A 15,086-nucleotide genomic window follows, 5' to 3' on the forward strand; every position below is an offset into this window, starting at 1 on the left:
TGTCTTCCTGTTGAACACTTTTGCAAGCTTTCTGTCGTGGTTTGGAAAGTGTAGGAGTGAGATTAAAAAGGCAATTGGGAAAGCCAATAGAGAGTATCAAAGCATATTGGCAAGTATAATCCAGCAAAATCTAAGCCAAAGGGAGTCAGGAAGGAGAAAGGCCAAGAAGTGATAACCAGTGTGTGGAGAAGAAACGTAGGAAAAGTTCCTGATTAATACTTTGCAACTGGGTGATGATTCCAATGTTAGGGCAGACAGAAGTGAAATGTTGATGGGGATAATTATTAGAATTTCATTGTATTTGCAACTGTTGTCAGATCCAAATGAAATACATCCAGGGGAAGAAGCAAACAAGGAAAACAAAACTGTGAAGGTTCTGAGCCCAGTTTTCTAATCCTCGCTGGCTGCCCAAATGGCCTAGTAGACTGGGAGGGAGGCTAACCCTGTATTATTGTTTGATAAGAGAGGAAAGAATAAACCAAACATTTACAAGCCGCCTAATCATTCAAAACGATATTATAAACTTCAACTTTCTGAAAGGTGTGGATTAATTAGGGACGGTCAGCATGTTCTTAAGAGAAAGTAATTTCTGACTGGACAAGAACAGGATCTTTGGCCCACAATCAAAATGCTGGATTAACTCAGAAGGTCAAGCAGCATCTATAGAGGGGAATAAACAGTGAATGTTTTATCCCCTATCTATAGATGCTGCCTGACCTGCTCAGTCCTCCAGCATTTTGTGTGTGTTGTTCAAGATTTCCAGCATCTGCAGAATCTTCTGTGCCTTTGGTCCACAATGCTGTGCCAGACCAGTTACGATAATGATGCCTGTTAACTTTCTAACCAATTTGACTGAATTATTTGAGGAGATAACAAGGTGGTGCCGAGAGGGTAGAACAAGATGGTGTCAAGAAAGTAGTGAATGGATTTTTACCAAGACGTTGAGCATCCTCCTGACAAGCTGGTCAAGGTAGTAGAAGCCAAAGGAAAATAGCAAGTTAGATCCAAAATTAGCCCAAGTCGTTAATGGGTGTTTTTATGAATGGAAGGCTGTAACAAGTAAAGTTCCACAGAGTTCAGGACTAAGTCCCTCTTTTTTGGTGTTGTATATGCTATATAGGTGTTCTCTACAGCCATAGTAGAGGCTTTTATAGATGGTACAAAGATTGGTAAATTGATTTATTATTGTCACATATATTGAAATTTAGTGAAAACCTTTTGTTTTGCATGCCATCCAGACTGCTCATTTCGTTATAACAGTGCATTGAGATAGTACAAGGGGAGGCGTTAACAGAATGCAGAATAAACTGTTACAGTTACAGAGGAAGTGCAGTGCAGGGAAACAGCAAGGTGCAGGGCCAAAAAGCAGGATCATGATTATAACGGTGGGATAGAAGCTGTCTATGAGCCTGGTGGTACATACTTTCAGGCTTTTGTGTCTTGTGCCGAATGAGAGGAGGGAGAAGAGAGGATGTGCAGGATGCGTGGGGTCTTTGGTTGTGCTGGCTGCTTTTGTGAGACAGCAAGAAGTGTAGACAGTCAGGAAGCGATAGATGGAAAGGTGATTTCTGTAAGGTGCTGAGCTGTATCAACAGCACTCTTCAGTTTCTTGTAGTCTCGGGTAGAGCATTGCCATACCAAGCTGTGATGCATCTGGACACTATACTAGCCATGTGGTTGACATTGAGAGCATAGGAACAGAGCCTTTGGCCCACAGCATCTGTGCCAAACACAATTCTGAAATAAACTAAATCTCTCCTGCCCATTAGTGATCCGTATAGTTCCATCTCCTGCATATTTATGTCTCTGCCTAACAGCCTTTTTAACACCACTATAGTTTCTGCTTTTACTGCTATCCCTGGCAGCCCATTCCAAGCACCTACCGCTCTGTAAAAAAAGACTTGTTCTGCACATTTTCTTAAGTTCCTGCTCTCATCCTAGATTCATGTCCTCCAATACTTGACATTTCTACCCCGAGAAAAAGACTCTGATTGTCTACCTTGTCTATGCCAGCAGTTCATCTCCAAGCCAAAGTCAAGGTCAACCTGGTGAGCTTTGTGCTGCCTGTCACTATCGTCTCTGTCCATAACTCACCTCAGGTCCTCGCTTAATACCTTAACAGGGCCTTTCATTTAACTGGAACCATTCTCAATCCCAAGGCCTCCCAAACCAGTGAAAGAAATACTGCAGCCAAGTTGCACACAACAATATCCTATAGGTCATGTGAGTAAGTTGAATAAAAGTCATCCTGGTGCTAAGTTAATGAGTGAACAATGAGCTCTTTCCACTGAGGTCCCAGTTATTCACAGAGCCATCTGTTACCCATTACAGCATTTCTTGGACTTCTGTGGAGCTTGTATTTCTGTGTGGTTTGCATTTGTACAGGCTTTGTCTTTGAAGAAGTTTGTATTTTCTTTTCTGGTTCCCTGCGTTAGCCCTTAACTCCATAGCTGATGGTAACTACAGATCTTGCTCTGAGGTGGTCTTCCTGCCGGTGTGCGTGGGTTCTGTAAAGCAGCCAGGTGTAACGAAGCCACTATGCTTTCATGAGATTCTCAATCTGACCTTCTCTACCTACACTGCTGTAACCAAAAACTTAGTGACAAGACATGCACCATCCTAGGTTTTATACAAGGTACTCACTCCAGCCCAACAGTGGTATCAGAGAAGGCCATTCAGCTGCTCAACCCAGTTCTAATGTTCCATGAATTTGCAGCTGATTGCCTGAACTTGTTTTCTCCCTTGCTTCTGCCCCTACTTAAAAAAAATTTGTCATCCTCTGTTTAGAAATTTCAACTAATTCCTGGCCCCTGTTTCATGGGAAAGGAAAGTTTCAGATTTCTTATACTTTCTCTGTGAAGGAAGGCTTGCTTCAATCAGCACTGACTGATATGACTCTAATATTTGCAATTAATTATTGACAAAGCAAATTCCATGTTGAAGGACACAGAAAAGTCATAAAATTATACTGCATAGAAACCAGGTCTTCAGTGCAATTCTTCCATGTAGGCCAAAGTGTCTTCCTGAGGTAATTTGCCTGCATTTGGCTTCTCTACATCTTTCCTGTTCATGAATCTTTCAAAATATCTCTTAGAGCTGTAATTGCACCCACCTCTGGCAGCTCATTCCATTTTGTTTATTAAATAAGATTTTCACCCTCTGGTTCCCTTTAAATCTTTCCCACTCATCTTAAACCGATGCTCTCTAATTTTAGGCACTCCTACCTTATTAAAAGAGTGTGACCATCCACTTATCTGTGTCTCTCATGATCTTATAGATCTCTATACGAACATATTTCAGTCTCCTTTGTTCCAGGGAAAGCAGTTTGTCCTTATAACTGAATCACTCTGATCCTGACCAAGTCCTTGTGACTCTTTTCTGCACCATCTTCAGATAAATTACACCCTTCCTATAGTGTGAAGACCAAAATTGTCCACAATTTCCGATCCCTCATCAGCATTCTATACAGCTGTGACATGACATCCCAACTCTTGTACTCAGTGCCCCATTTGCAAGCATGCTATACTCTTCCTTCATCACCTTGCATACTTGTATCACACTTTCAGGAAGCCATGTACTTGTATCTCTGGATCTCTTTAAGGAGCAGTCTGCCATAGTACTGCTTTCATTTGACCTGGTTTCCCACAGGACGAAGCGTAGGGTACCCGACTCCCATTGGAACTGATGACTCAAAGGTAACGGAGGCAAAGACATCCTCCAAAACTAGAGAACAAATGTACAGGCTTCAATATTCAGTTGAATATTGAAGGAACATTGCACTGATTGAAGTGCTGTCTTTTTGATAAGATGTAAAACTGAACCTTCATGCACTCTATCTGGTGGGAAAAGAGGTTCTGAGGCACTATGGTAAAGGAGCTGTCACTGCTGTCCTGGAGAATAATTGGTTATCTGATTAATTTTTTTTAAATTTAGAGATGCAGCACGGTAATAGGCCCTTTGGTCCAACAAACCCAAGCCACCCAGTTACATCCATGTGACTAATTAACCTACCAACACGTGCGTCTTTGGAATGTCTCGGAGGAAACTCATGCAGTCAGGGAGAGAATGTACAAATTCCTTACAGACAGTAGCAGAACTAAATTCAGGACACTATTGCTGTAATATAGTGGCATGCTAATTATTAAACTACTGTGCTGCCCAATCACCGAGTAATTCCTAATATGAAAGTGCATTATGTCCAAGAGGACTACTGTTACTTGTTATGCTCCATATCACCTCCCCCCCACCAATCCACACGCTGCCATTCTTGATAAAATTCACAGTGTTGGAGGAACTCAGCATGTCAGGCAGCATCTGTGGATGGAAATAGGAAGTCAATGTTTAAGGTCGAGACCCTTCATTTGGGCTCGGTTGTGAAGCCCAGATGAGAGTCTCAGTCCAAAACATTAACTGTCCATTTCCCACCACAGTTTCTGCCTGACCTGCTAAGTTCCTCCAGCAAGTCATTTTTGTATTACACCAGATTCCAGCACCTGCCATCTCTTATGCTTTCTCCTGATAAACATTCTGTATGGGGTCCCACGTTAAAATGGACACTTAAGTGAGCTGTTCTCATACAACAAATTGCTACAGGAGGTTCCTCCTGATTGGAAAAACATAGAGATTTACTTCTCAGAGACCCCTCTCTTCCCCTCCTGGGAACTATAATCTGCTGCTCTGGAGCAGTAGCAATCATCATTAAATCTATTTCCTGTTACTGACAGCTGTGCACAAAATGATTAATGCATTATAATCGTAACAATGCTTTAAAAATGTTTCTGTTGACTGTAAACATTGTGCAAAGGATCTGAAATGTGTTGTACGAATGTAAGTTTGTATTTAAAAGGGTTCAGGGATCCAAGCACAAAGGTCACAAAAATGTTCTGCGATAAAACATAAAATGCTCGATATCAGGCAATGACTCTTGAGAGAGAAGCAGGACCAATGTTTCAGGTCAGTGACCTGATGCAACAACACCAATTTGAACTGGCTGTCTCCCTTCAGATGCTGCCTGTCCTGGGTATTTCCGGCATTAACTGTTCCATTTCAGGTTTCCAATGTCGGTAGTATTTCGCTTTAAGGCTACATTGTGTGCAAAATATTCATCAAAAGGTCTAATGGAATTTTAGTTTTAATGCCTAGCAGGATAGAATTTAGAAAAATGTAGGTTTTGTTGCATCTACACTAAGCTCCAGTGAAACTATATTGAAAATACTGTTTTCAATTCTGAAAGCTGTGTCTTATTGTCCCTAGCATTTTTACCGAGGCTCCAAGCATTAGCTTATAAGAGGCTCAGCCATTTATACTCTGCAACATGGAAAATTAAGGGGTGAATTCACAGATGCATTAATTAATACAGCACTGAAAGAGACCATCTGCCCAGTCAAGTCTGCTCCAGGTGCAGTTAATCTCTTTCCCTGGTCAAGATTTAGAGAACTGTCAAAGGGACTGATGGAGAGAATGTTTTGCAGCTGGTGGAAAGTCTTGGGCAGGAAATGTGATAGGCAATAAAGACAAATACACATGATGAGATCTCTTTCCCAGAGACAGTAGATACTACCTGGACTTAAACCTGAGCACAGTTGACATCTTTTATCCAGTTGGAATGGAGCCACGGCAGAATTGTGATAGAATCAGCTTCAATCTCAGTGAATGGCTTAGAGACTCATTTCTCAACTGAGCGGAGCTTCCTCTCAGGGTAGGTTTGGGGGAAGAGTTGGGGAGAAGGAGGCAGGGTAGAAAAGTGTAGAGGAAGGCCAGTGGAAAAGTATGTCAACCAAACCCAATAGTAATTATTTGGACTCAAGATTCTGCAGATGCTGGTAATCCAGAGTAACACCCACCTGAAATGCTGGAGGAACTCAGCATGTCAGGCAGTATCAATGGAGAAGAATAAACAGTCAACGCTTCAGGCCGAGACATTTCATCAGTAAATTATTCTGAATTTTCTTCTTCTGGTAAATGTACCCCATTGGCTGTAGCACCTGAGATTCTACAAGGATTCCAGTCATGGGTGCAGGGCAAGAATCATTCATGTTTACCATGATTTCCTGACAGCTGAATTCATGCTGAAGGGTCTCAGCCCAAAACGTCGACTGTACTCTTTTCAATAGATGCTGCCTGGCCTGCTGAGTTTCTCCAGCATTTTGTGTGCGTTGAATGCTGACCAATACAGTGTTAGCCCCTCCGGAAAATGCTGACGATTCTTCTTAAGCGTATCACCATTGTTAGGGCCTCTCGCCAGAGTCCTCTGCCCTCTGCCGAAGGTTGATCGACCATGTGCCTTCTGCTTCCGCCTCACAGCTTCGTGTGTCTTCTTGGTGAAGATCCTTCCTCTCTCAACGATGAGGTCTTTGGAGCTTCTGCTGTCATTTCTGTAGCTCTGGGTTTTTATGGGATGGGGTTGTTCATCTCATGCCCAACCCTCCTCCTTTTGCAGCAGGACTTGGAACCGCCAATGGTGGAGTTTCCGGAAAATGTGCTTATGTATAAAGTCATAGAGTCAAACAACCCCAAACAGGCCTGGCATCATGCTGCTGACAGCCATTGTACTTCTCTGTAACTAATGCCTTCTGCACCGATACCAATTCTTGTGGTACACCACCATCACAGACTTCCAATCAGAAAATCAAAACTTTGCCACTACCTTCTGCCTCCCATAACCAAGTCAACTGGATCTCATGAACTTTAATGCTTGGGAACAGGCGACCAAGCGGCTTAAATCAGCACCTTTCCAAAAAGGGGGTAGCTTGTGACCTGGAATAGCTGTTTGGCTCTCCTTGCCACTGAGACTGAGTGTGGTTTTCATTTTACTTTGCAGTGAAGCTTGCCCTTGTTTTCCACCCTCCAGGGTGAAAGCAATCATGTGGAAACTGAGCACAGATTTTGACTCCTACGCCTCTTTATTAGGAGGCAGATAGAATTCAGTTCAGGTTTGACTGCGCGAGGCAGAGAGTTAAATATGTAGCAGTATTTGAGAGGGGAGGGAGAGGCATGGTCCCTGCTGTTTGATCAGCAGTTGATTTTCTCTGTTCTGTTTGTACAGCTGAAATGAAGGTTGTCATCAGGCCTGTTCAGCCACACCATGGATTATATTGCACTCCAGAGGACTTGGGGAAATTTATTTAACAATTATTGCAGCTTGTAATAGCAGATGGTAAATTGTACTATTCCCATAATGCAAATATAACAATGTCCAGGACAGGTGGCAAGAGGCCAAAATAACACCAAAGTTATTTTTTCCCAGCCTCCACCATGTTCCTCTCCAGGAAACAGCTCACTCGGGTGGCCAGTTTCATTGACTCATATAGTATGTTTACTGCACAGCGCGAAGCCATTTGGCACATTATGTCCATACTGGCTCTCTGCCAGAGCAATCCACTCATTTCCACCTCCACCCTTTTCCCTATAGCCTCTTTAATTTTTCCTAAGCATCTCCATTTCACTTCCCACTGGTAACCTGCCTCCACTATATCTTCATTGTGTACTGGTGCAGTGGATGGGTGGTGAGAAGCAATGACAAGCATGACAATTGAAACAGGAGCAATATCCTCTCCTTCCTCTCCTTACTAGGAGTATTTTTGAGCATTTTTCCTATTTGTGATGATGAGCATCACTCTTGAACATTATATGTTCAAGTGCCACCCCAGAAACTTGAGTCACACAATCCATTACAGCAGTCACTCTTAGAGATGCTGTCCTTCAGACAAGACAGTAAATTGATGACCCTATCTACCCTCGAAAGTTATAAAAAGAGTAACAATGCTAGAAGCACTCTGCAGGTCAAGCAGCGTCTGAGGAGGAAGAAACAGAATTAACATTTCAGGTCAAAGTCATATTCATTAGCTTAATTAGTTTGGCATAACATCAGTGGCTGAAGCGCCTATTCCTGTGTTGTACTGTTCTGAAACATGAAGCGTTAACTTCCTCATTCCTGACCTGGTGAGAATTTCCAATATTTCCTGGCCTTATTTCATTCTGTAATGCTTAATGAAGTTAAAGACAGCAAATAAATGCAAGGTTGTACTGCATTAGCATTGGATGTGTCACCGCGTTTTCCAGCACCAGCAATAGTCACAAATGGTAATACTCACAGGATGAAACGACGGAACAAGGATGTGGGAGTGTTGCCCTGCAGTCATCAGTGGTCATGCCCTAACTGTATCTTTTGATAGATGGAATGGAAGTTATTGTCTAGCCTTGCCTCCCCAGGGTGAATGTTGCAGAGAGCCAGGAAACAGAACAATGTGTAGTGCTCTTTGTGCACCAATTTAACTGTATATCTTTTTGTGTTTTATTTACAGACCTCCAAGGCCGTTCCGGTTTCCTCGAAGGTAAGTGGCTTTATTTGAGAGTGTGATCAATGCTTTTACAGAGCTTGAAAGTAATGGGAGGTTGGACCTGGTCCAGGAGCAGGCACACTAGTAGCAAGGGGTATATCAGTCTACACAATTCACAGAATGCTGGAAACACCCAGAAGTCAAGCAGCAGCTGTGCAGAGAAAACAGCATTAGCATTTGAAGTCAGTGGCCTCGTGTCTTTCTGCTCATAGGATCACACAGCAGAATTAAAGGATAATGAAGTCATAGAGTAACACAGCAAAGAAGCATTTTCCCAGCATTTGATATATCCCTCTAAATCTTTCCTATCCATGTACCTGTCCAAATGTTGTTATTGTACCCGTCTCGGCCATTTCCTCATGCAGATCATTCTGTGAAGTCTCTGTTTGGAAAAAGTTGTCCCTCAGGTTCCCATTAAATCTTTCCCCTCTCACCTTAAATCTATGACCTTTAGCTTTTCATTCTCCAACCCTAGGAATAAATTGTTTCTGGTTCTGGTGAAGAGTTAACTTACTTCCTCTATCCACACTGATCCCTGCCCGCCTTACTGTTTCAGCATTTGATATAGAGCTATAGAGTCATGTGGTTCAGTGATTCCATTTAATATCAGAAAATGTATACAGTATACAACCTGAATGCAACTCCTTGCAGACATCCACAAAGCAGGGAAAAACTCAAAGAATGAATAACAGAAAATGTTAGAACTCCAAACCCACCCCCCTCCTACTCACAAGCAACAGAAAAAGCATCAAGCCACCCTCCTTCCCCTCACCATACTTGCCCCCACCATGTAAGCCCCCCAACGAGACCATGTAGAGTCCATCAAAAAACTACTGTCCATTCCAACACTTCAACATCTCAGGCAGGCTCTCTCTCACTAGTGAAAGAGAAAGAGCTATTGCTCCTGCAACAATGAGAATGGGAAACCAGCAGCTCACTGTTTCGATGTTGCTGAACTTTGTTGCCTGACTTGAGGACCAACAACTCTCACTCACCATCAAGATCGAGGGAGAGAGAGAGATCACTTGAGTGCAAGGGCCTTCTGATAGCAGCGCATACTGCCTGCTATCTCGATGTTTCAGTTGGCCACGACATTTCAGTCGGTGACATCAGTGAGGAACTGGGACACCACAGTGCTGCGCCCCTCACCCCCGAAGGCACACCTGTAGATATCAAAACACCAGGCCGCATAACAAGTCCAAGAATGACAACCCAACAGCCATGGAGAATGCAAACACGAGGAAATCTGCAGATGCTGGAAATTCAAGCAACACACAAAATGCTGGTGGAACGCAGCAGGCCAGGCAGCATCTCTAGGAAGAGGTACAGTCGACGTTTCGGGCCAAGACCCTTCGTCAGGACTAACTGAAAGAAGAGATAATAAGAGTTTGAAAGTGGGAAGGGGAGGGGGAGATCCGAAATGATAGGAGAAGACAGGAGGGGGAGGGATGGAGCTAAGTGCTGGAAAGTTGATTGGCAAAAGGGATACAGAGTTGGAGAAGGGAGAGGATCATGGGACAGGAGGTCTAGGGAGAAAGAAAGAGGGAGGGGAGGCAGGGAGTTATTGTGAGAGGGATAGAGAGAGAAAAATGAGAGAGAAAAAGGTGGGGGGTGGGGGAATAATAAATAAATAACTAAATAAGGGATTGGGTAAGAAGGGGGGGAGGGGCATTAATGGAAGTTAAAGTCAATGTTCATGCCATCAGTTTGGAGGCTACCCAGATGGAATATAAGGTGTTGTTCCTCCAACCTGAGTGTGGCTTCATCTTTACAGTAGAGGAGGCCATGGATAGACATATCAGAATGGGATGTGGAATTAAAATGTGTGGCCACTGGGAGATCCTGTTTTCTCTGGCGGACAGAGCATAAGTGTTCAGCGAAACGGTCTCCCAGTCTGTGTCGGGTCTCACCAGTATATAGAAGGCTGCACCGGGAGCATCGGACACAGTATATCACACCAGCTGACTCACAGGTGAAGTGTCGCCTCACCTGGAAGGACTGTCTAGGGCCCTGAATGGTGGTAAGGGAGGAAGTGTAAGGGCATGTGTAGCACTTGTTCCGCTTACGAGGATAAGTACCGGGAGGGAGATCGGTGGAAAGGGATGGGGGGGGACGAATGAACAAGGGAGTGATCCCTGCAGAAAGCAGAGGGGGGGGGAGGGAAAGATCTGCTTGGTGGTGGGATCCCGTTGGAGGTGGCGGAAGTTACGGAGAATTATATGTTGGACCTGGAGGCTAGTGGGGTGGTAGGTGAGGACCAGGGGAACCCTATTCCTAGTGGGGTGACGGGAAGATGGGGTGAAAGCAGACATGCGTGAAATGGGAGAGATGAATTTGAGAGCACAGTTGAGGGTGGAGGAAGGGAAGCCCCTTTCTTTAAAAAAGGAAGACATCTCCTTTGTCCTGGAATGAAGAGCCTCATCCTGAGAACAGATGCAGCGGAGACGGAGGAATTACGAGAAGGGGATGACATTTTTGCAAGAGACAGGGTGGGAAGGGGAATAGTCCAGATAGCTGTGAGAGTCAGTAGGCTTATAGTAGACATCAGTAGATAAGCTGTCTCTGGAGATAGAGACAGAAAGATCTAGAAAGGGGAGGGAGGTGTCGGAAATGGACCAGGTAAATTTGAGGGTGAAAGTTGGAGGCAAAGTTAATGAAGTCAACGAGCTCAGCATGCATGCAGGAAGCAGCGCCAATGCAGTTGTCGATGTAGCGAAGGAAAAGCGGGGGACAGATACCGGTATAGGCTTGGAACATGGATTGTTCCACAAAGCCAACAAAAAGGCATATAGCTGGGACCCATACAGATGCCCATGGCTACACCTTTAGTTTGGAGGAAGTGGGAGGAGCCAAAGGAGAAATTATTAAGAGTAAGGATTAATTCTGCTAGACGGAGAAGAGTGGTGGTAGAGGGGAACTGGTTAGGTCTGGAATCCAAAAAGAAGCGTAGAGCTTTGAGACCTTCCTGGTCGGGGATGGAGGTATATAGGGACTGGACATCCATGGTGAAAATAAAGCAGTGGGGGCCAGGGAACTTAAAATCATTGAAAAAATTCAGAGCGTGAGAAGTGTCATGAACATAGGGGGGAAGGGATTGAACGGGGGGGGGGATAAAACAGTGTCAAAGTATGCAGAAATGAATTTGGTGGGGCAGGAGCAAGCTGAGACAATAGGTCTACCTGGACAGGCAGGTTTGTGGATCTTGGGTAGGAGGTAGAAACAGGATGTGCAGGGTGTGGGAACTATGAGGTTGGTGGCAGTGGATGGGAGATCTTCAGAGCTGATAAGGTTGGTGATGGTGTGGGAGACAATGGCCTGGTGCTCCTTAGTGGGGTCATGATCGAGGGGTAAATAAGAGGAAGTATCAGTGAGTTGTCGCTGTGCCTCGGCAAGGTAGTGGTCAGTACGCCAGACTCCTACAGCGCCTCCCCTCATCAGCAGGTTTTATAGTAAGGTTAGGATTAGTGCGGAGGGAGTGGAGAGCAGAGCGTTCAGAAGGAGTGAGCCATGGAGAACCGTAGCTTGAGCTGCAGCTGTAGATCACAGACTCCAACAGGACCACCTTGAAAAGAAAAAGGAGACATGAGAAAAGAAGAAGAAACTGTTTCACAGACAAACTAGAAGAAGTCACCTGGATCTGCAAAAATCTTTGGCATTTGGCACTATCCTATATAGAACCAAAAGCCTCATGTACATCCCAACTATCAAGTACCTATCAATACTGATCCCATTTGTCAGCACTTGCTCCATCACCCTCCATACATTGGCAATTCGAGTGCTTGCCCATACTCTTAAATGCTGTGAGAATACCTTCCTCCAACACTCACCTAGGCCATGTGTTCCCTTCAGCATTATTTTGCTTTCAGGATACAATGCCAATGGAATATGTTTGAGGTGGCCAATCTCCTCCTTTTAGGTATCACATATCCTCCATTATCTACAGTATTTCCCATATTTAGCAAGAATGCAAAAGGCACCCAGAAATAGTGTTACCTTATCCTTTGTGGTTGTATCCAAGAGATTTTTGCAGAAATCTTATGAGTAGCAGCTTCACTGTGCACTGGCGAACACACGTACAATCTGACAGGCAGTAGTTTCACCAATAGCTTGGGATTAATCTGCTATTTCAGTGCTCTAACATTCACATAAGTGGATACAGTGGTGCAGCTGGTAGAGCTGCTACCTCAAAGTGCTCTCTGTTTGGAGTTTGTATGTTCTCCCTGTGACCACGTAGGTTCCCCCCTCCCTCCACCGAATTCAATGGGGGATGTTTCAAATCTGACATCTCAAAGACATGCAGTCAGTAGGTTACTTGACAACTGTAGATTTCCCCTAGCATGTGACTGAGTGGTAGAATCTAGGGTGGAGCTGATGGGAATGTGGAGAGAAAAATTTTAAAGGTGAACGCCGCAGGCCAGGCAGCATCTCTCGGAAGAGGTACAGTCGATGTTTCGGGTCGAGACCCTTCTGCTGCATTCACCAGCAACTTTGATGTGGGTTGCTTGGACTTCCAGCATCTGCAGAATTCCTCGTGTTTGCAGAAAAATTTTAAAATTGAATTAATATAAGATTGGTGTAAATGGATGGTTAACAGTCAGCTTAGACTCAGTCGGCTGAAAAGGTCAGCTTCTGTGCCAAATCTCACTGACTCTGATGTGCATTTCTTTCCTGGCTACTGGATGACCTGGTAGATATGAAGCAGTTTCTTTATTCAACAAAATATCACAAATAAGCTGACAGCCTTTGGAATCACGAGAGAGAGAGAGAGAGAGAGAGAGAGAGAGAGAGAGAGACACCCCCATTCAGAGCAAGAGGTCTGTGTCACCCAAAGCTACATGACATGTTGTATGATAAAAATCAAAGAAAAATTCAGGACAATTCAAACAAATCCATATTTATACTGCTTCCTTTGAACTACATGTAAAAGTTTCAAATGCCTGGATCTTCCCACCATAACACCTAAAATAAGTGTCAATTATTGTTGTATCTATGCAATGGGATGTTGATTGGGTTTGTGCATATTTAGGCAATTAGTTAAGCGCCTGTCTCCTGACCTGCCTAGTCTGCATTTTACTGTTCCAAGCTGCATTTTAAATTTAATCTTCAATGCATATTTGAATCTGAAGGCTAGTGGCGGAAGTCAGTTAAGGTTATTTGCTACACGTGCTAACCCCAAAACTCTTAACAACCGCAATTAAGTCACCATAACCTAATCAATCAATCTCTCATAGGATCAAGTATTTACCCATTGAGCTCAACTACACAGTAAGGAATTGCCATCCCTTGCTAAAGACCCACACTTTCCACAGATTAACCAGCTGGTTCTACATGGTCATTTCTCCTTTGAGGGCATCATGTTTTATTGAGCATGCTTGTTTGTTTTTGCTGTGAGTGCTAATGTGTTGCCAGAGGTTCAAGCAGTGGAGAAGTGCTCTGATGAAAGATTGTTGCACATTATTTAATTGGTGGGTTTTGACCAACTGGTGCAAAGAACTCGTGGAGAAGGAATTATTGCCTTGGTAGGAACCAGATCTTATTGTTACTCTGACAGGCTTAATGCAAACCTTGAAAACAGTTTCTGAGGTTACACATCGAAACTTGGGGAGAAATACCCCAATACCCCAAATGCAGAGGGGATATTTGGCAGATAGGTAAAGTGGTTTACTGAAGACTCCATGAAGGTCTGCCTTCAGTGGGATATCTAGTGCAGAGATTTAAACTCATAGGAAGAGGCACAGGCACTAAGAGTCACAAACCAGGCAAACAGGCTCTTTAGCCCACAACAACCATTGGGCATCCCTTTACACTAACCCTGTACAAATCCACTTTTAATCTCCCCACTTTCTGATCAACTCCTCCTGGGTTCTATCACTTGTCTACATGGCAGGGACAATTTACAGCAGCCAATCAACCCATCAATTGGTACGCTTCTTATATGCCTTGGGAGTGAAGATCAGGACACCTAATGAGGTGGCACTGGCTGGGGTAGAGACTGGAGAAACATGGATAACATGGGTTATAACAGAAGATAAGGAATCTGGAGGGGTGGATACAGGCTGGGATGTAGAGTGAAGAGCATGGATACAGAGGGGATGGGCATTTACAGGTGGAGAAATTAGAGAAGCTAGACAATAAGATAACAGGATTTGGACATCATAAGGAGTTGAAGATGTGGAGTGCAAACCAGAAGGGTGCAAAGACCAGAGAAACAGGCACCAACAAGGAACTGGCATTGTCAGTGGTGGACACTGATGGGGCACCAGAAAGGGGCAGAGATAGGGGAGCAGCCACTATTACTAAGTACTTGGCACTTGGGTAGTGGTAACTGACATGGCTTTACACCACAAGGGTGGACACCAGTGGGACTACTAGAAACTTTTGGAGCTAATTTTGAACTTAGGGAGACTGGCAGTAGAGGAGAGCAGTGCTGGATAGATGTCAGGTTAAAAGCATTTCATTTTGTGTGCCCACTTTCTGCCCATATCCTTGTTGCCATCCAGCATCCTGGAATAGTGGGATTGAGAAGGCTGGTGTAGGTGTTGTTTGTGGGAATCAACATCGCTGAGAGTTCTCTGTGCACTGTAGCTCAGAATGTTAATGAGCAGTATCAGCAGCTGCACAGTTAACATTTTGTTTTGATCACTGTTTTAGTACAGTGGAAGCTCAAAGGATAAACTGATATTTGAGTTAGACAATTATGAACCTCTTTACCTAAAGCTTTAATAATACAATTTGCAATTCAGAACA

The 15,086-nt window shown here is 44.0% G+C and overlaps 1 protein-coding gene across 10 annotated transcripts in view; it reads left to right on the forward strand.

Annotated features, from left to right (window-relative positions):
* Nucleotides 1-15,086, forward strand: part of disp1 (dispatched homolog 1 (Drosophila)) — a 414,117-nt gene that overhangs the window by 372,354 nt on the left and 26,677 nt on the right. For all 10 annotated transcript variants that reach the window (XM_063040569.1, XM_063040566.1, XM_063040573.1 and 7 more), the window contains one exon: nucleotides 8,304-8,333. In XM_063040569.1, coding sequence (XP_062896639.1) covers nucleotides 8,304-8,333 — 30 coding nt within the window. The remainder of the gene's footprint in view (nucleotides 1-8,303; nucleotides 8,334-15,086) is intronic.

The sequence above is a fragment of the Mobula hypostoma genome, chromosome 2 (assembly GCF_963921235.1).
Source record: "Mobula hypostoma chromosome 2, sMobHyp1.1, whole genome shotgun sequence".
Lineage (NCBI taxonomy): Eukaryota > Metazoa > Chordata > Chondrichthyes > Myliobatiformes > Myliobatidae > Mobula > Mobula hypostoma.